The sequence below is a fragment of the Triplophysa dalaica genome, chromosome 13 (genome assembly GCF_015846415.1).
Source record: "Triplophysa dalaica isolate WHDGS20190420 chromosome 13, ASM1584641v1, whole genome shotgun sequence".
NCBI lineage: Eukaryota > Metazoa > Chordata > Actinopteri > Cypriniformes > Nemacheilidae > Triplophysa > Triplophysa dalaica.
Genome location: NC_079554.1, coordinates 13,145,570 through 13,165,535, shown reverse-complemented (window position 1 = coordinate 13,165,535; position 19,966 = coordinate 13,145,570). Strand labels below are relative to the sequence as shown.

General features: G+C 37.0%; 2 protein-coding genes across 4 annotated transcripts in view; one reads left to right on the top strand and one right to left on the bottom strand.

The window, feature by feature from the left end:
* Window positions 1-8,085: 8,085 nt before the first annotated feature.
* On the bottom strand, window positions 8,086-9,053 carry si:dkey-85n7.8 (COX8 domain-containing protein). Its single transcript, XM_056764334.1, has 2 exons — window positions 8,868-9,053; window positions 8,086-8,516 (listed from the first exon to the last, which is right to left on the bottom strand). Exons 1-2 carry the CDS (start codon window positions 8,985-8,987, stop codon window positions 8,406-8,408), a joined length of 231 nt encoding a protein of 76 aa, XP_056620312.1. The 5' UTR covers window positions 8,988-9,053; the 3' UTR covers window positions 8,086-8,405.
* A 5,003-nt stretch (window positions 9,054-14,056) lies between these two features.
* Window positions 14,057-19,966, top strand: part of btbd7 (BTB (POZ) domain containing 7) — a 47,466-nt gene continuing 41,556 nt past the window's right edge. For 2 of the 3 annotated variants that reach the window (XR_008908667.1, XM_056764332.1), the window contains exon 1: window positions 14,058-14,438. The gene's annotated coding sequence lies outside the window, so the exon portion shown is untranslated. Of the gene's footprint in view, window positions 14,439-19,966 lie in introns of all 3 variants that reach the window. The other variant, XM_056764333.1, reaches the window with a different exon arrangement.

The window sequence follows — 19,966 nt, the reverse complement described above, 5'->3', positions numbered from 1 at the left end:
AGGCGAAATGTTGTCAATTTGCTGCTGACACTTGCCATGCCTTGCTTGAGATGTAATTCCGAAAAGTTAAATATCAAGATGTGTTTTTTAGAAGGACTGCAATGTAAACATGTATTTTCTGTCAATGTTGACGGATAAAATACCCGGTGAGGATAAGCATGATGAATTGCTTGGAGAAACGAAAACTCGAATAGGCTGTCATTCACTTTGATGCGAAAACTTGTCGCCTTACATTGTCAATAAGTGAAGCTTCATGTCAATCAAAGTTATGTCCCTGTGGCTGCACAGCATCGCAAGTGTTCTGACCAATTAAACAATTCAAACACACCAAATTATGATTTCAAGAGTTCCATTTTAAATCACTGAAACTCAAACTAATTTTTAATTTCATGTTTGAAATGTACAACATTACATCAACTGTAGTTGTATAATATATATCGCTGCTGTTATTCTATTCTCCTTTTTTGTGATTCATGAATCATTATTACTAATCACCCTTTATGTTTTTCTCTAGGTTTTGGAAATCTTTAACCAATAGAGTATTAAAAAGTGCTTTTTGACCGCAAATTATTCAATCATTTAAAAAGTACAGTGTTTTTCCATCTCCTGAAAAACAGTGAATTTGGACATCCAAGGTTTCACAAGAACAGCAGCAATATGTACCATAGAAAAAAACTACAATATGAGCCATACTCGCTTAAGAATTAAGGTAATGCATATACCAATTTTGGCTGTATGGTTCCATAAAGAACCTTTAACATCCGAAGAACCTGGCTTTTTCACAAAATATACTTTGTAATGGAAAATAATCATTATACCATGAAAAGTCAAATGGTTCATCAAAGAACCTTTGACCTTTAGGTAACCAAAAAGGGTTCTTATATGTCATTGCTGTGAAATGACTTTTGTAGCACCTTTATTTTCAAGAGAAACTGAACAGTCTGTAGTTTTGCATAGGTTAGGTTTAAGGGGTGGTGTTAGGAAAACATACTAGTAATACACCTACTAGTACTAGTCTTACAAGTAGGACATGTTGTTATCAGTGTTTTGTTGGGTAAGTATATCCACTGTAAGTGTAATATAGAGTGCAACCAACATGATTTTTAAAAATACAAAATGTAAAGGTTTGCTTTATGCCTAGAGAAAAAGAATAACACCCAAACATGTACTGTGTTTTCTGTGTGGGCATTCATGAAAAGGTTTGTGTGTACGTGTGCTCTCTCAGGCAGACTGGCATGGGTCGCTGGCAGAGTATAAGGAAATGGTTCTCTCACCTCTTCTGCTTGACTACGGTTCTGTTTCAAAGCTTGCTCCTAATCGCCCTCTATAATATAACCCAGTATTAATGTTTTAGCTGGGGAAGGTCACCCAGGACCATATCAACACATCAAGGGGACTAAATATAACCAACAAGACAGTAGACTGGCATGAGTCAACAAGTAAACATTGTAAAGAGGGAAATGCTGGTTTGACACAATATATTAAGGGGGGAGATACGGGATACTCCCATGTGCAGAGTTGCATGCCGTGTTGTTGGAAATGGAGGCATCCTTAAATGAGAGAAGCTAGAGAGCTGTTTTGTAACTTCTCCATCAGACGTGCCATTTGAAGGTAATGCAATGAGACGGCCGGGGCCATTTGGAGCACTGATGCGTCTCTTCTCCATCGAGACTTGACTTACACGGGAACAAAGCCAACCCGACAGCCTGTAAATCGCTCTACTCAGCTCCTGCTCACAGGAGAGAGTTGGGTCCACGTTTAGACTACACAAATCTATAGATATATGACTTCACCGTGACAGATTTGTAATGAATTATTCCACCAGGGCGTAATATGCAGAATACTCGGGAAGGTTAACGAAATAATGTTGAAGCGTCTTACTGTGTGGAGGATTTGTAGCACTGCATTCAGCCTGTGCTGGGACAATAACAAACTCAAGAATGGATCCCAAGCTGTGGCACAGCTCAAGCAAAGGCCTTTTGGACCATATGGTACGAATGAATCGGGCTGGAGGGGGATAATCCTTCTGCTAACCCCTATAAACAAAACCAATGCACCACCACTAATGTACGTGTGCCCGTTTGCATCTCATTGGTCTGAGCCACAGAGTCTTTAACAATAACAACATCTGTGAAAAATCCACTTTTCTGTTCTGTGCTCAGTCCTCTGTGGAAATATTTTCAGGTGCATGAATCCACTCAGAACTTGTGACGTAATGTAATGAACTATTAATGATGAATTATATTGGCTATTTAAATTGTTGCGTATTTCTTTGCCGATTTGGTATGAGCAATTTATTCTGAAGTGTTTCTCGGGAAAATGACAATAAGGGGCTCGTTTCTGCAAGTCACAGGGTCATGGAATAAATGCAGCTTTGGCAAAACGCAGCGTAAGATGCTCTTTCAACAGATGTTCTCATCATGCAGAAAACAAAGGCTCTTGATCCAAAAATAACACATCATCCGCTGTACTACAGTGTGGTTAAGTCTAGAACAAGTTTGAGAAATGACATCGCTGTCTTTTACACAAAGGCTCCATCTGCTGGGTGTATTGAACATGTTTTCTCTCTGTAAGACCTTTTCATTCAAAAAGACATATACAGTATAGATAACATTTGCTCTTTACGTCGACCTCTGTGGCCATTTCACATTTCAGACACAAAAGGGCATATGACTGCAAGATGTCTTTCATTTAAGCCTTTTTGAATGGATTTAATATGTCAGCCTTTTTTTATCGCAAACCCTTTGCAAAGCCAGTGATGGTTCAGTGAAATGTTAATAATAGCTTTTATCTCTCGTGAAGCTGTGATAATGGCTATGCAGTATCAGCAATGTTTTTTGTAGGAGAAAGATGGCTTGAGAAATGAAAAGAAACATGAAAGTTTAGGGATTCAAGCGTGTGCTGTTAAAAATACCCAGGCTTTAACAGAATACTCCAGAGGCAGATGGTAAGGTGCTATTCAACACTTTATTGCACAACACACACACAGAGCAGGTAAGTAATGATTGAGAGAGTTTATGATGAAGGTTGATGAAAGGAAGTGGTACTGTCCTTATGATGGTTGCAGGAGATCGTGGACACAGGCCTAGTGATTTAGCTGGTGAGGATGGTGAACGGGAGTGAAGATGACGGGACCAGATAAAGACACCACAGACGAAGATTCAGAAGAAGAGGGCTGAAGACGATCGGCAAGGGATATTCCTGGTAGTTTTTATGGTGAGTATAACAGGTATAGAGTCTGTAATCGTGAACGAGACCAGACGATGACTGAGCGAATGTGGTGAGTCTTTATGCTGGTGCTGATGAGTGCTGTGATGAGGGACAGGGGCAGGTGATGGGTACTAGAGTGAGGGGGCTCATGGGGGTGGTTAGAGAGCCTGGTGTTTCTGTTACACCAGCTCTTTGTATTTTCTCACTGGTAGATTTGTGTCTATATTTGTAAAACTTTTAGGTGACTATTTTTGTGATTTATTTTAAGAGCAGACACCCACTATGAAACGGACTGATGTATTATTAAGCTGGCTAAAATTAGAGGAACTTTTTTAAGATGGGGCACATCAGAGTACGGTCTGATGCTTCTGTGCTCTGGATTGGAAAGGGTTCCGTCTTATTTGTTCTAAACCCTGTGGGCTATAAATAATCGGCCACTTGGATGTGATGGAGATGTGTTTTGGGAATGCCCCTTTAATGTGTATGCACTATATTTAAGGATTCGTCTGTGTGTGAGTGTCTGTGTTTGTATGTAGGCTATGTGTTTTAAGGAATTTTCGTAATGGTTTCTACACTCCATGGTTAAATGTAACCACAAAATTACAAAATGTCACCTCAAGATGGGGATAAGCAAGACTGAAGATACATCACCGGTGTCATGCAAGGGTTTGCTTGTGCTTAGTGAACAGTTAACTGTGACCATTGCCAGAAGAGCTAAGGAGGAAATGTGGCTAAATCTTTTTATGTGTAAACATTTTAACCATCGGTAATATCTATTTATTTTTTAGATATAATTCATATTTATTTAAGCTATAGTCCTGGTTTCAGTTTGTGCATTAGTTAAATAAGGATATTTAAGCAGATTTTACAAAAGTCTTACTGTCACTGGTATATTTTAAGATATATCAGTGCAAGTTATTTTCAGTTAAGATAACTCAAACTTACAAATTAGTCTAGGACTAAGCTTAATATTTTTTGTGAAACCGGGCACTTATTTATAGATAATAGGCTTTAATTCTTATTGTGGATTCTCTAAATCTATTCTATAGTCTCATCCTCTATTTCATATACAACCATCTATAGCCATTGGCAATCTCATTCATAGCTCCAGAATGACTAAATACTCAGATCTCTTGTTTGATTACACCACAAGATGGCACTAAACCCTTTTCTTTTTCTTTGATAAGTTGATTTACACCGAGGTGCGAAATTTAGAGTTTATGGTTTGAGAACAGCTGATTTGAGTTAGTTCTATTAACTCTGGGTAGGCTTACCTTGAGTTAGGCAATGCACCACAACTACGACAAGCCATGATCAATGAAGCTTCAATATTATGGTTCACCATGGCAATGGCACCAAAAAAACCAACATGGCAACACACTTTCCGCTCTGCAGTGGATTTAATAATGTGCTGAAAATCATGACTTAAGTTTAATTTAATACATAGATAAATGTACCAATAAACAAACATATGAATCAGTAAATAAATGAAACAATAGAAATAAAACATAAATAATACCAATGCACTCCTCATCAGTGCTCTAGTGATGAGTGTGAGATGTCATGGTGTATATGACACTTGTTAGGGTGTCAGACTTTTGTGTCAAAATCAGACTGATCAACAGATTGAACCCTGCTTGAAGCAGACATGGGTAGGAATGGTTGCCCGTCTAAACATACTGTATTGTTTATTACCTTTATCACTTAATTTCTGCATTTATTAATTTCTTTACTCATGCACTTTATTAATCATTTCTTATCTTCACACACAGGATCCTTTATTAAAGCACAAATTACATTTTAGTCACTGAGATGGAGATCACTCTCTGTGTGGTCAAACGTGTGCTATTGAATGAGTGTATTAAGTGAATAAATGAGGTACACCACTTGCGCTTTAGAAAGGGGGAAGAGATCGAAAGAAACTCTGGGTTTACCAAAGAAAACCTGCTCCCGACCAGGTTAATTTCCCAGAGTAAATTCCTTTGGTTACTGAGTATAAGTTACCTCTCTTTAAGAAACGACTTGATATTACCCCGCTTTCTCGGGTTTGACATACCTCACATTCTGAAACGGAAAACTTAGAGTTTCCCTTATTTCAGGATTAATATACTCAGACTTTTCACTAAACCACCTTTCTGAAACGGGCCCCTGGGAGACAATCAACTGGGAGCCAATAAACAAAAAGAACTACAACATAACACAGGAACTAAGGAATACAAACTAAATGTCCACAACAACCAGGGGAAACAAGAGACAGATACATCACACATATAATTTCATGACTTTCTGGTTTAGCTTTCATAGTATTTAGTTTTAACTTATTGTTTTTAAATTCCATATTTACTATTGAGTACATATCTTCCCCCGTTCCTTTTAGCATTTCTATAGTGATCATATTATTTCAAGTATGCTAATATTTTAAATTATGTTTGTTTATAAATAAAACTGAACCCTATATATATATATTTATTTTTAAATATTTTGTTATATTGACTTTTCTGCTTTTTCTAATTCATCTGCTTTGACATCTATAATGTTGGCTTTTGTAAGATAAATTGTTTATGATGTTCTTTAGATAGTTAAGATAGATTACTAAACATAAATTATTATTCAACTATGCTTATGCACCATTATGAAATACCCTAAAGACTTTATAATGAATAGGAGGCATCATATACATCACATTTTCAACCCAAATAAACTTATTATAGTTAACAAATAAAAAGAAACCGGGTCAAAAACATATGCAACGCAAAAATAATCAAGAATTCTGAAGGGCTCCCACAGTGTGGGAAAGAATCACATCATAACTGTGTATATCCTCATCCCAAACACAGATACATACACCCCCAGCCCCCTCCAGAGTCAATTTCACCCAGAGCTCACTGCTCATTTATGCACGCACACATTTGCATGACGCCAGTCACGTATCTTCAATCTTACTCATCCTTTCCTTAAGGCGACATTGTGTGTGTGTGTGTGTGGTTACATTTAACCATGACCACCGCTCATTTGCAGAACCATGCCTGAAAAGAAGTAATGTATAAATGCATGATCCCAAACATCAAAGAAATCCGGTCCACTCATTCATCATCTTTTAAATGAAAGGGATGTGCTTGAACTTTTTAGTGAGAAGCAGACAACTGCAGTCAGACAGTCCTAGCAGTGTCTAATTTGTTACCAGGAGGGAAAGAACATTCTGTCCCAAACTTGTGGGAATATCAGGAAACATTGTTTGCTCTAGAGACAGTATTGCTGCTATTTGCATGTTAATCTTTGAGGGATCAGCTGCAGCATCCCAGAAAAAGAATAGAGAGTCGTGCAACTTTTATTACAGAAATCAGGTGCAGCAATTGAAAAGATGCCGACTATAAACTTTTTTGAAAAAGATCACATTTTCAATCTTAAGACACATTTAAAATATGCTTTTAATAATGATGATTAAACTCATGTTGTCCCCTTTTCTGTGAAACAGAGGCTTGTTTGAATTTCAAAATGCATCACTATACATGACTCAAAAAGTGATGATATTATGTTGCAGCTCCAGACATTATGGTTTTCTTATGGATTTCCTATGTTTCTAATATGTCTGCCTCCTTCCTTGGAAAAAACGGTGGTGCTATAAAGGAAATGGTAGACTTGTTTATTAAACAAGGTTAGGACGGAGTGTAACAACAATGAAGCTGAATCTCAACATTCCTGCTGTTCTGGAAAAATAAACAAACAATGGGGATTCTGATGTGCTTGAGACTAGGGTCACAACAGCTTTTGGAGGTTGGATGTATTCTGACTTCCTTAGACTTAGCTACTTCGTTTTTCGACTAGCATGAAAAGAACTAAAGCATTTTGTGCACAAGGTAACAGTGGCGACATCGAAGTGATTTTGGTAACATGACTGCAAATAATATGTTTTTCTGCATATTAAACTGAACCCTCTAGTATAATAGGAAAAACATACAAAGCATCCAATTTACTCGAATTGGCCTTCCTCTGTGTCTTTTAAATTACTGCAAACTCCATTCATTTTCTCTTCATATAGCTGACATAAGTCTCACTAGTAAACTAAAACCATGTGTGGTACTGTGCTGACAATATACACTTTGATAACTCTTCTTCTACCACTATCGCAACAAAGGTACATTTTCTAGCTAATTGCAATACATTATAACCTAATCTATGTCCCATAATGCACTCTTAGGGAGGTATCCAATGCTCTGAAGAGAACAGAAACTCGACCAAGCACAGACTGCATCATGTAAGTGTTTTGGAGGTTATCAAGTGCATCAATGTTTTGTGTTGTTCCATCCTTTTGAGATGGATTGTAACTCTCTCCTGCTGCACTGAAGCAAAACGGCACAGTCTGGACCTGGATGATAGCTCTGCTGGGATGGAATTGATAATGGGTGATAATGGGTAAATTCCCCCAAAATGCCCTCACTATAGTTTTAAAAGCACTGTTTTTTGAGGTAGATGTTACACTGAAGTTTTCTTCACTATAGCAGGGGTGTAATCGGCTAAATTGGCCCGTTGGCCAACTTATGATCTCCATGTAAATAAGGAATTATGTTAAACATAGATACAGTAACTTGATAATGTAAAGGTGGCAAGTTCACATCTTTTGATTCATAAGTATTTTTTATAAAAGTTTTGCGTAAATGTAAAAGATCTAGCTCACCAAATCTTTAATCCAACTCTCAGTATCCTCCACAACTGACCTCCCAAATGGCATGTAACCTTCGTCTCTGTCTATTTGGACTATTCAGTTTCTGCTCCAACAAACAGCAAATAGATGTTCAATTATTGAAGTCCTTTTTAGGAAATCTAATGTTTTTCTGCATCAGCTACTTTCAAACAAAGGGACCAGGCACACAGGGAAACTGAGTTATCAACAAAGGCAAACTTTATTAGAACAGTGCACTCATTTTACTCCGCAGAAGAGTTTGCTTACAATAACAATATGGGCGACAGTCTGGAGGGATTAAACAGCACAAAATTGCATTTCCCATTAGATTCAAATAGGGCTGTTTTTCTTAAACAACAGAACAGTCTTTTATTATGTTGAGCCAAAATGTATGTTTAAGTTAATGTTTGTTTAAATCTGTATGTTTTATATAAAGTCAAATGCAAGTGACAGGGACAGCCACTTTTGTCCACACAACATCAGGTAAGCTGACCGTGACAGAGATGTGCTTTCTTTAAGAAGGTGGAGGTTGTGGTCTCTGACGATATTCTGGGATGTGGTGCAGGATCCAGCCGGCAGGCGCCAGAAGGGCAACAGCAAACACGGACATAATGAAGAGACTTTGCTGTAGAAAAACATACGCATGCACATTTTACACAGTTTCTTCGTTAAAATGCCAATGCCAAGCTTCTCTATCCTCAATTCTCACCAATCTTACCGAATAAATATTACACTTTGCAGGCAGTAGACTGTACATATGACTGTGTGGGGCATCTTTAAAAAGGGAATATTTACCCAAAACAGAGTATAACATAATATACATAAATGAATAAACAGTTATAAATTCAAAAAATAAAGTTGGTTCTGACATTGTAATTTGACATTTGCTACTGTTATTACGGGAAGCATTTAATACAAAGAGTCATACAAGCCAATCCAAAAATCATCTCCTAGGTTCTGTAATGGTTTCACTTACCCCAGGTCCAATCTTGTTTTTTGCTGGCTTGCTGTAGATGCTGGAGTCACGTTTCTGAAGAAGACTCCTAGCCCTGCTGACAGTCATAGGCTGAACAGCTCCTTTCAGAAAGGCCAGCATCCCAGCAGCTGTTTGGATAGCAGTACGTCTATGGGTGCAACCCCTGGGTTTCCTGTCTCAGGACTGCTGCAGAAAAAATGAATGTATACTTTCATATTTTAAAGACTATCATCCAAAACCAGCCCACTGTGTGGGAGGGGCGTATACAAAATTACCACTCACCCTCCGTACTAGCGTTTCTTCAATGTTTTTGAAAATTAATCAAATTGACATGGCATTTTATGGTTCTGCATTTCATGTTCAGTGTACCTCAAATTGGACTGTTGGACTGCAAAAACATAAATTTGCGATTTATTTCCTGCTTTTCTGCAATAACAGCAGATGAGTTCACAGGAACATGGGTAACAGTAAGACACCTGGCACTGCTTATTGCACATTCAGGGCTGTGTCCAGTACAATGAGGCACAAATTACAAGAGATCTGATTAGAGGAGCAGATTAAAGGGAGATAAAAGCGCAGAGCTAGCTGTGTGTTCTCTCAGCTGTCAGGGTGACATGTGGTCTATAGATCATTCATGTGGCAAATCACATAGAGACTTCTCTTTCATCGACTTGTCTTTCAAGACCTTAAATGATTCTATCCCCACTGTTGCTTGTGTTGATTTTTTATATATACGTATAAAGTAGACAGGATTTTCTAGGGTACTAATTTTTGGAATCAAACTATTAAACATCTGAAACCAGGTCAAAGCCACCCAACAGTCTACAGCAGGTGATGCTTAACTACCCCCATACGTTTTTCCCACAATAAGTTTGTAAATTAAATTAAATCAAGCCACTTTTTAAGGCACTTTTTGTTATTGAAATATTTGTGTAAATAATTAAATTTTCATGGGAATTGTAGGCAAATCATTCTAAGTGGACAAGAAAAGTAATAATGTGATGCTGTCGCCCTCCTATGGAGAGAAAAAGTTAACATTATAAATGAAATATGAAAGACACTCTTTTTAAATAAAAAATGTAAGAAAGACAATCGCTGTATAACGTATATAATATTATATATGAACCAGTATTGGTGCAAAATCAGAGTTGGAAATATCTTGATTTTTTTTCCCCAGACTTGTTTTATGTGTGCAAATTGAACACAAGATACACATTTCTAGTAATTGTGCAGATAATTTTCAAATTCTTCCTCTCCCCAAATCTTGTCACTACCAAAACATGATAAAATATAAATCAATAAGAAGGATTATGTTTACATATTAAGATTTAGTTTGAATCTACTTTTTTGAAAATATTTATTGCTATAAAAAAATCACATGAAAATCAATAACAGTTACAATTTTATGAGATTTTTTGCATTTTGAATACAAACTTTCTTTGTAAAAGGCAATTAATCATAACGATTTCAAAGTTAGGGTTTCATTAGTTAATATGTACATTGAACCAAACAGTTTCATAACATCTTAGTTGATAATTTAATATCCTTTTTGTTTTGACACACACATTTTCAGTAGTAATGGTAATGTTTTGTAGTGATCACAATATTTAATTTGCACAGCTCCATTCCATTCCATTTTCTACCGCTTATCCGAACTACCTCGGGTCACGGGGAGCCTGCGCCTATCTCAGGAGTCATTGGGCATCAAGGCAGGATACACCCTGGATGGAGTGCCAACCCATCGCAGGGCACACACACTCACTCATTCACTCATTCACTCATTCACTCATTCACTCATTCACTCATTCACTCATTCACTCATTCACTCATTCACTTCACTCACGCACTCACGCACTCACGCACTCACACCCTACGGACAATTTTTCCAGAGATGCCAATCAACCTACCATGCATGTCTTTGGACCAGGGGAGGAAACCGGAGTACCCGGAGGAAACCCCCGAGGCACGGGGAGAACATGCAAACTCCACACACACACACACAAGTTGGAAGCAGGAATCGAACCCCCAACCCTGGAGGTGTGAGGCGAACGTGCTAACCACTAAGCCACCGTGCCCCCCTAATTTGCACAGCTGAATGAGAATTTTTTTATGTTAATACAAATAACTAACTATGTTCTATACATATGCAGCCAGCACATATAACAAACACACATCAGACAGTAATTATCTAATAGAAAATCTAGCTCACATATATCACTATACTAAAACATACTAAACTACTAATGCTTTGCATATCTGAACTGACTTTTGTTTATTCTCCCAAATAAAAGATTAAATGTCTTTTTTTCTCACTACCCAAATATGTTTTGTCACTACCGAAACAATGATACACAGTAATAGTTTGGGTCAGTACTGTTTTGGTAGTGACAATTTTTGAATAATTTATAGCTCAAAGATGCTAATCAGCACATGGTTTGCAAGCACAGTTCTGAACAGATGTACACACATAAAAACTACATTTAATGGATTAACGTCCAAAAAAGTTTGCTTAATTGTAGAAAATAAAGATGTTTGGTAGTGATGTTTCTTAAAGTAACATAGAAATTTTCGGGACACATGTGCTTCTAATTGATAAAACCAATCTCACTATACCTATAAAGGGATCGGGAGACAGTAGGGATTATTAATAAAAATGTAGGGGTGTGGCTAAAATCAGTCTCAGCCAATGTACTAATGCATACACTGTTTGGGTAGTGACATGAAAATCCAGGACGCATTTTTTTTACATAAAGTTTAATCATTTAACAATAAAAATTTAAAATATTGGTAACACTTTCCATCAAGCATGTATGTTTGATGCATTATAAAAGTAGTTTTAATGCCTTGTAATGCACCTTTTCATGCATTGTAATGTCCTAAAAATAATTGTGGTTACAGTTAATACATTATAACACTTAGCAATTAATTGTAACAATAACATTTTAAATTGTAGTATGAGATCATGAAAATGACATTTCATCCAGTCTGTTATGTTGCCGTGTTTGAAAGTGAGCTGTCTGCCAATTTGTAAGTCCGAAGGTGAATAAATAACAAAGTTATTTGCTTGTAAAAATGGGAGTCGACTCTGAATCACACAAACGAGACGGCGAATAGTTCACCCGCGTATCTACGTCACTAGACATAGTTTCCGCCTACGTTTTGCTGAGACTGCCGGGAAAACGTATTTCTCCTCCCCCAAACACTGTCACTCGTTCGTGATGCGTGTGTATCATGTCTATAGTCTGTGTTCTATACGGTGTGACACTAAGTCGGTCTTATTTTAACTACCAAAGTAAAAACGTCTGAGGAAAAATGGTTATAATTAATTTTTCAAACGATACCAAAGGAGTATAACCCCAGGGTTTAACTGTGCATGTGAAACGACTATCCTTGAAAGAGGGGGAATACAAACTCTATTTGTACCTGTTACCTCCACCGAATCCAAACCTGTACATGTGACTTTTGATTTTTGTCTTAACTTCAAGAAATATTTTCGTACCTTATGTCTGTGTTTAGCTAATGTATAACACCAACATTAGCATGTACCGTTATTTCTGGGGTGTTATGGCTTGTTTATCTGGCTATTAACTTTGCATTTTGACACATTTGCCGCACGTGAACCTATATAGATATATTTGGGTGAAACTACAATCATTTTTCATAACGTCGACTTTCTGAAATGCTCTATGTACCATGACAACGCACTGTTAAGACAAAATAATAGTATTACTAACGTATTAACAATATTTTACGAAAAAAAATGCATTGATGAGCAAAAGCACAACATGCATGTTGTCACACTGGAAGTTTTTATGACAAGAGTTGTCACTTGCCACCAGTGTTGGGTAAGTTACTCTGAAAAAGTAATTAATTACTAGTTACTCATTACATATTCAATAGTGTAATTAGATTACTGTCCAAATTACTCTGTCCAAAAAGTATTTAGTTACTCATTACTAATTACTTTCTATATCCTACATCGATCTTGATTAGTTAAGTGATTCAAGGATAGACATGAAACGGCTTATTTAATTCATTTTAAATAAATAATATTATTAACTGACCAAAGTATTACAAATGTGTGCACTGATTTTAAAGTAAGACTCTGAATTTTGATGTCAATAACACTATTGCACACGCATATATTTCACAAAGCATTTAGTTTAAGTATATCAAAAGTAACTGTAATTAAATTACAGAAAACATATGAGTAATCCCTTACTTTACTTTTTCAAGGGAAAAGTAATTAAAATACAGTAACTAATTACTTAGTAACTAGTTACACCCAACACTGCTTGCCACTGACAAACATCCTGCTCCAGTCGTGGTGGAGTTTGTTGTGGATTGGCGTCTTCTGACGCTTCCTCGTCAGATTCGGGCTCAAATTGGTACGGTAAAATCGCCGCCATCTCTAGCTACACATATAATATACATGACATCCAACCACATGTAAACCGTAATCCTGTAATAAGACCGTAATCCTGTTTCACACCATAGAACACAGGCTCTAGACATGATACACACGCATCACGAACGAGCGACAGTGTTTGGGGGAGGAGAGATACGTTTTCGTGTCAGTCTCAGCAAAACGTAGGCGGGGACTATGTCTAGTGACGTAGATACGCGGGTGTACTAGTCCACGTCGCGTTTGTGTGATTCAGAGTCGACTCCCATTTTTAAAGCAAATAATTTTGTTATTTATTCACCTTCGGACTTACAACTTGGCAGACAGCTTACTTTCAAACACGGCAACATAACAGACTGCATGAAATGTCATTTTCATGATCACATGCTACCTACTCTTTAACAACTACATATAACAACACTTATTATGCAAATTTTTATGTATTTTACCCTTTAATAACTCTTTATGATGCATTATACATACATGCTTCAAGGAAAGTGTTACCAAAATATATATTTTTTTACTTTACTTTTTCAACAAATATTTTTTTAAACAACAATGCGGAAAATGCAACACAAATTGTAATATAATTTTCATACATTTAAATTTAGGGGTTTGGGTCACATATTTCCCAATATATTTGCATATTATATGAATACAATTTATAGGAAAATTATAGGTCCAAGCCGCACATTCTATTGATTAAATCTTTTTCTCTGTCTTCTCTGCGCTCGAGCAGATAGATGGCGTAGCGTCATTGCTAACCGAAACCTTGACTTAGCCCTCCCCTCATTGTTTTACTGAATAAGAGTAGGATCGCCACAGCACTGTAAAATTTGGTCACGGCAAACTGAAAGCGAAGAGAAAATACTTTATTTAACGTGTTTTTTTGAAAAGCCGTTTAAAAGCGAACAATGAGGGAAGTGGAGGACGGATGGTGTAATGTAAAAGTATTAGCAGCCTGCTAGCGCTTCACGTATGTGTGTGTATGTGTGTCTGTGTGTGTATGAACCCGGGACACGCAGAGCCTTTTTTATACTCAACATTACTACGAAAGAAAAGTGTGAGCACATTCGCTCATCTCAACAAACATCAAGCGGTCGCTGGGTTGGATTTTGGCTCGTTTTATGAGCAAGAAGACAAGAACGGCAGCAAACTTGAGTCAGGTATGGCTGAAGACGTTTTTCCTCCTTTTTGCTTTGCTTGCTAATCTGCCATAGCAAGCTGCTGAATTAGCTACATTACAGTTGTGCTTACAGTGTCACCAAAACAGTAACTAACTATTTATTCATAACGTTAGCTACTATAATCGGATAAACTCAATATAGCAGCATTTATTTGAGTCTTCCATACTTAACAGTAAGCAAAGCTTAGTTATTGTGATTAGCTTACATGCTAAACCCAAAGAAAACGTTAACATCCCGCAAGTTCTTTAGTTTATTATACAAATGGCTTGAAATAAGTACATATGGCGTATTTTGACAACTTTTCATCTAAAGGGGATGCAAAGAGCCACCTGAATGCTAAAGGCTCGTAAAGCTAGGCTAGCTGAGTATGCGTAGTTTTCTGATAACGTTATTACAGATACATTGCCTTCATATCTGCAGACACCAGAGAAACGGCTGTCTATGAAGATGTATTTTAAGAATAAACGTTATAATAAGCTCTTCTCTGTTTTCAAGACTGTGAAGTCATCCCTAGCCACCAACGTGTTGTAACCAGTTTCAAATATTTGACTTTCTTGATGCATGAGATGATCTTTAGTTGGCCAGCATAACGCATACTAATGAGTTCAACAATCCTGGCTTGTATTTTATTTGTCTGTTTGTAAAAAGCATGTGTATAACCTATCAGAGGGATATTTTGCATAGTCTAACATGCCCTCTTCTTTGCTAACCTAGTTATTTGTATTTAGAGACTGTTGCACTGTGGCTTATTTTTGACCTTTAATTTAATAGACAGGGCATTGTTTATAGGAAAGAGTGGACAGGGACATTATTTCCCTGTCTTTGTTTTTATGCAACTGTTTATATCTTTCGGAGTTCATTAGGGTGTAATTATGTATTTTTTTCACTGTCCAAAATGGTTTATAGAGTCCCATCCTGTTTTGCCCCCTTACAGTTTTGTGAGTTCATTCACCTCACAGTCTCGTTCTGTTTCCCACACAGAGGCTATTGACTCCCGTTCCCGGGTGCCTTGACAACCTGTTGTGAGATCGCTAATGAAGCATTGTTTTACAACCCAAATTGCTTTTCTGGGATAAAAGAGATGGTCACAGAGAATTACTTCATGTCACAGGGAATATTCAGGGATTTCAAGAGCTTCCGTAATCAGATTTCCACCAAAGCTAAAGTAAAGACGATGCGATTTGCTGATAGTAGCATAGTACCCATGAGAATCCAATGTAGACATGTAAATGAAAGCAAAACCATGTCAATTGAGTACTGATCTATTTGCCTAGTTAAGAACACAGTCATTGGTTTCAATTCTGCAGTATGTATTAAACATCTTCTGATGGTGGTCGATGTGGCTCCTGTTGAAAAGATTGTAGGGGTTTCCCCTCTTCTTTATGTTCTTTCGATTTAGGTCATCCTTTTCTCTGCTGTTGTGCTGTGATATCATGTGGTTGTGGTTCAGTAAGTGAGATGTTCGTGCAGTGGTGCTGCAGTTCTGTGTAAGAAGTTTGTATGTTCCAGTACTATGGTACAAGCGTCATCAGCGATTCACAGAAGATTTCTGTGCTTGGTGTTCTGTGAACTTTTATATCTGAAGGTGCCAGTCCCAGTTGAACTGTCTTCTACATCGTAGTTGAAGAAAGCCTAATATAATATGCATTGTTGGCATTGTGCTTGATTTAAAAATCTGTTGTGCATTAGCATTTAAGCAACACAAACGATGGGATGGCTATAACTTCAAAACCTACACTAGGTTTAACCAATCTGTAAGGCTTCATTATAAAATCTCTTACTGTTGTGAATTAGTCCAGTATTTTCTAGAACTGTTTTGCTGTTTGAATATGCTGTGCTTGCATACGGTGAAACATCAGACAACTGGAAATCTGTATTGATTAAAGGGTCTCGCTCCAGGTATGATTAAAAACAAAGTTTTATTGTGCTTTTTGTTGAGCATTCTCCTCTTATATTGCACTATTCACAATCACATGATGGTGGTATGAAACATTGTTACTTCTTTTCAGAACAACAATGCTTTGGCTAATTTTGCGTATGTGTTGTTCAAACAGACACAATGTGCTGCATTGTAAGGGCAATATTCTTGCAGTATTAGACTCTACTGACACAATTATTATAATGGCTTGCTATTTATTGCATCAAAAATGGGCTCAATGATGGCCCATTGGCCTGATGCCATTATAAGAGTTTTCATACTGCTGTTACTGCAATGTCAAGCAATTTGTCTTAAAGACAAAAATGGATGACAAACTTTGATCATTTTACATTGTGTGCCCAGTGAAGGCCAAGTAAAAAGAAAAATCCTCATTGTCGAGCCCTGAAAAGCCAAGCTGGGTGATGCACATAGATGTAGAAATTTGAATAAATTGTCTATAAATTTCAGTCAGTCTTTGAAGGTCCCTGCAGTTCTACAAGAACAGTGGCTTGACCTCTCGCTGCTGTCACTGAAGAGAGAAATTGGATGGGGAAAGGAAAGTGGGACATGTTTTCATTTTCGACTCCCCCTTGTTGTCCTTTGTTACCATTTTTTCCCCCTCTTTAAAAATGACAGTCTGACTCAAGTCCCAATATTTCACCTTGTCCAATGGGATGTTTGAGTTCTCGCCCACCTGGGAATGAAGTGCTCACTTCCTTTGTCTAGCTCTCTCATCACGCACTAATGAAACACAGTACTGTGCAAAACTAAGGCTGCAGCTGGGGCTTTATTTCGAACTGCTGAAAGTGAATGCTGTTTCTATACTCATTGTCATCCAAATGTCATTCCGCATATCTGTCAGAACTTCAGGAGTAATGTTGCATCATTAAAAGTGATGCTCATTAGCAGCTTGAAGAGACTTTTTTATTACATTGTGTGAACATTTCCCAAAATCAAATTGAAAACTGCTTTGAACAACTTAGTCATGTACCTGCTAGTGACTTCCGACACCCAATTTTCAAAACGCAGATTTTGGTGCATCATTTGGGTGCCACCTAAATGATGACTGAGCCGTCGATTGAGACATATGCCCTCAATCAAGTGAATAAAAAGTCGGAATCCTCAGATAATAGAAATCCAACACATCTTATAAAATGGTTAAACGGATTGCGAATGATCTGTACGGATAGCGCATGTCCCACGGATCGAAACGCACATTACCCGTGGATTCATCATAGTGAACGACGTTTTAACGTTTAACGGGCGATCTCATCTCCCTCCATCCATCTTGGCGAGTTCAGCTTTCATCACCGGGCGCAGTCTTTAACTTCAAACGCCGCATAAGACAATTTTTTAAGTGAAACTAACGGTAATTTGAAACGCATTATGACGCTGTAATGCAAGCGATCACAATGAAACTGTTGTGTGAGTTTAAAATCATTGAAGTGCGTGCTGCGTGCCGTGGAGCTCGTTCTCAACACAGTAACACGTTTGACAAGAAAGACAAGTGAGACACAGCAGTGAAAGTAATAAAATCAAACAATACCCAACCCTAGTTATTAATATAATAAAATCTGCTCACAGATTATCATTCACACTGTGATAAATAGTTTTTTTGTTTCTTACATCCAAGTCAACAGAGAATGCATGCAAAAGTTTTTTGCCGTTTAAAAAGTAGTGTACAGAGGATGCTCTCTTGCATTTTGGGTCTTGCGTGGAAAAATAAGCTTTTGAGTTAACATTCGCTTTATTATAATGTTAACCAAGCAGTGCATTTGAGTCAAACTATTATACATTTCTATCATGATCCACATGTACGTCATCATAGCAGGTTCTGCATATGTTCCAAGTAAATTGGAATTCACACACACTTCACAGGAATGGCCTTTCTGCCATAGCTGTTTTTCTGTATCTATTGGCAAGGTTCGTACGGCTGCTGGAAATCTTAAAAAGTTATAGATTTTTAATTCTGTGTTTTCAAGGTTTGAAAATGTCTTGGATTTGGGATAAAAGGCTTGAAACTGCTTGGAAATTGAATTAGATAGTTTCATATCAAATCAGTTTTTGACAATAGTTTACTTTTTAGATAAAATAACCAAAAATGTATTATTGCATTTTGCATATTATTGCATTACATAAAATGTTCGGGTAAAGTTTTACAGAAACCAATTTTCAACATGTGGAACCACTGTGCAAAAATAAAATCAAGTCAGCTGAAGATTTATCTTTTATATTGTATATGTAATCCTTCATAAATTACAGCAGAAGTGTTTAAATGGTTATAAAAGTTTGAATCATTTTCATATACAGATATGAACTGTCTTATTATATACATATTTGAAATTTCTACTTGTTTTGTAGTACATATTTTTAATGTTCCTATTATTATGAAGTACTGATTATAGGATATCAATACAAAATATTTTCTGATTATTCATGAAGGAATAAAAGTACCACAGACTGTTTTTCTTCTTGAGTGGTTAATCAATATTGCTGTTAATTATTTATTAAGTGCGTCTGATGGACTGCTTGACTGTCCATGGTTTTCGATGCATTTGGTGCATGATATGGTGGGATACTAGACTCCAGCACTTCCTGGGACCATAGGATAAGCCCTTTAGAGAATAGTTTGTACTTTTTATTGTATAAATAATAATAGACAGACTTTAAATTGATTTGGGTAAAAAAATACCAGTGTATTTGTTGTTTAGTTTTTGTTTTTCTCATGCTAAACTTAATTTCTCAGTATAGGTTGGTTTGATGTTGGTTGTGTTGTTACAAATTCCATTCTTTTGACTGTACAGATAATTCATTTGAACCGGGAAAAATGGGAAATAAGTGCTTAATTGAAATTGTAATAGGCTTGTCATAGGCTTGACATATCTGTTCAGTAGATTTTACCTTTTCTTCACATCGAATCGAAGACCAAACAGACAGCTCAACTGGACATTTCATAAACTTTCTTTTACATGATACAAGCCCCAGGCATGGGAGGAGGATCCAAGGGATGCATTCACCCAAAAATGAAAACTCTGTCATCAATTACTCATCCTCATGATCTTTCAAAAATGAATGACTTACTTTTTTCCATACAAAACTTAAATGGACGTTTATACTGTCAATCACCATTATTCTGTCCAACATCTTTTGTGTTTCATTTCAGAAAGTCATTTTAAAACAACATGATGATGAGTACATGATGACATAATTTTTATTTTTTTGGGTGAATTACTTTCAGGAATATTGCAAGTCTCTTGATGTTTGACTCTCGTTCAGCATTACCTCTCTGGTTTCACATCACCCTTGTATAAGGTCCTGCAGGCTTTTATTCATTTTAAAGGCATGAAATAGAGAAAAGTGGTTTGTTGGAGTGTGTTTTCCCAAACCACAACTTAATGGTGAAATGCTCTGCATGGAGAGTTGCGGTCTGGGTTTTGAGATTCGCTTTCCTTGACTCAGATAGAGGGCTGTTTGCATTTACACAAGGTTTAAAGAGCACGTTCCCCGCGCTTCCATTTTTAACCTTTAGTTAGTGTGTAAAACATTTGACTGAGCTATGCGCCAAACTACTTTCACTTTCATCACAGTC

Coding starts and splice junctions, on each gene's coding strand:
- si:dkey-85n7.8 (XM_056764334.1), bottom strand. CDS start 8,987: ATGCTGGCCTTTCTGAAAGGAGCTGTTCAGCCTATGACTGTCAGCAGG. Junction 8,517..8,867: donor AAAACAAGATTGGACCTGGG/GTAAGTGAAACC, acceptor GTTTTTCTACAG/CAAAGTCTCTTCATTATGTC.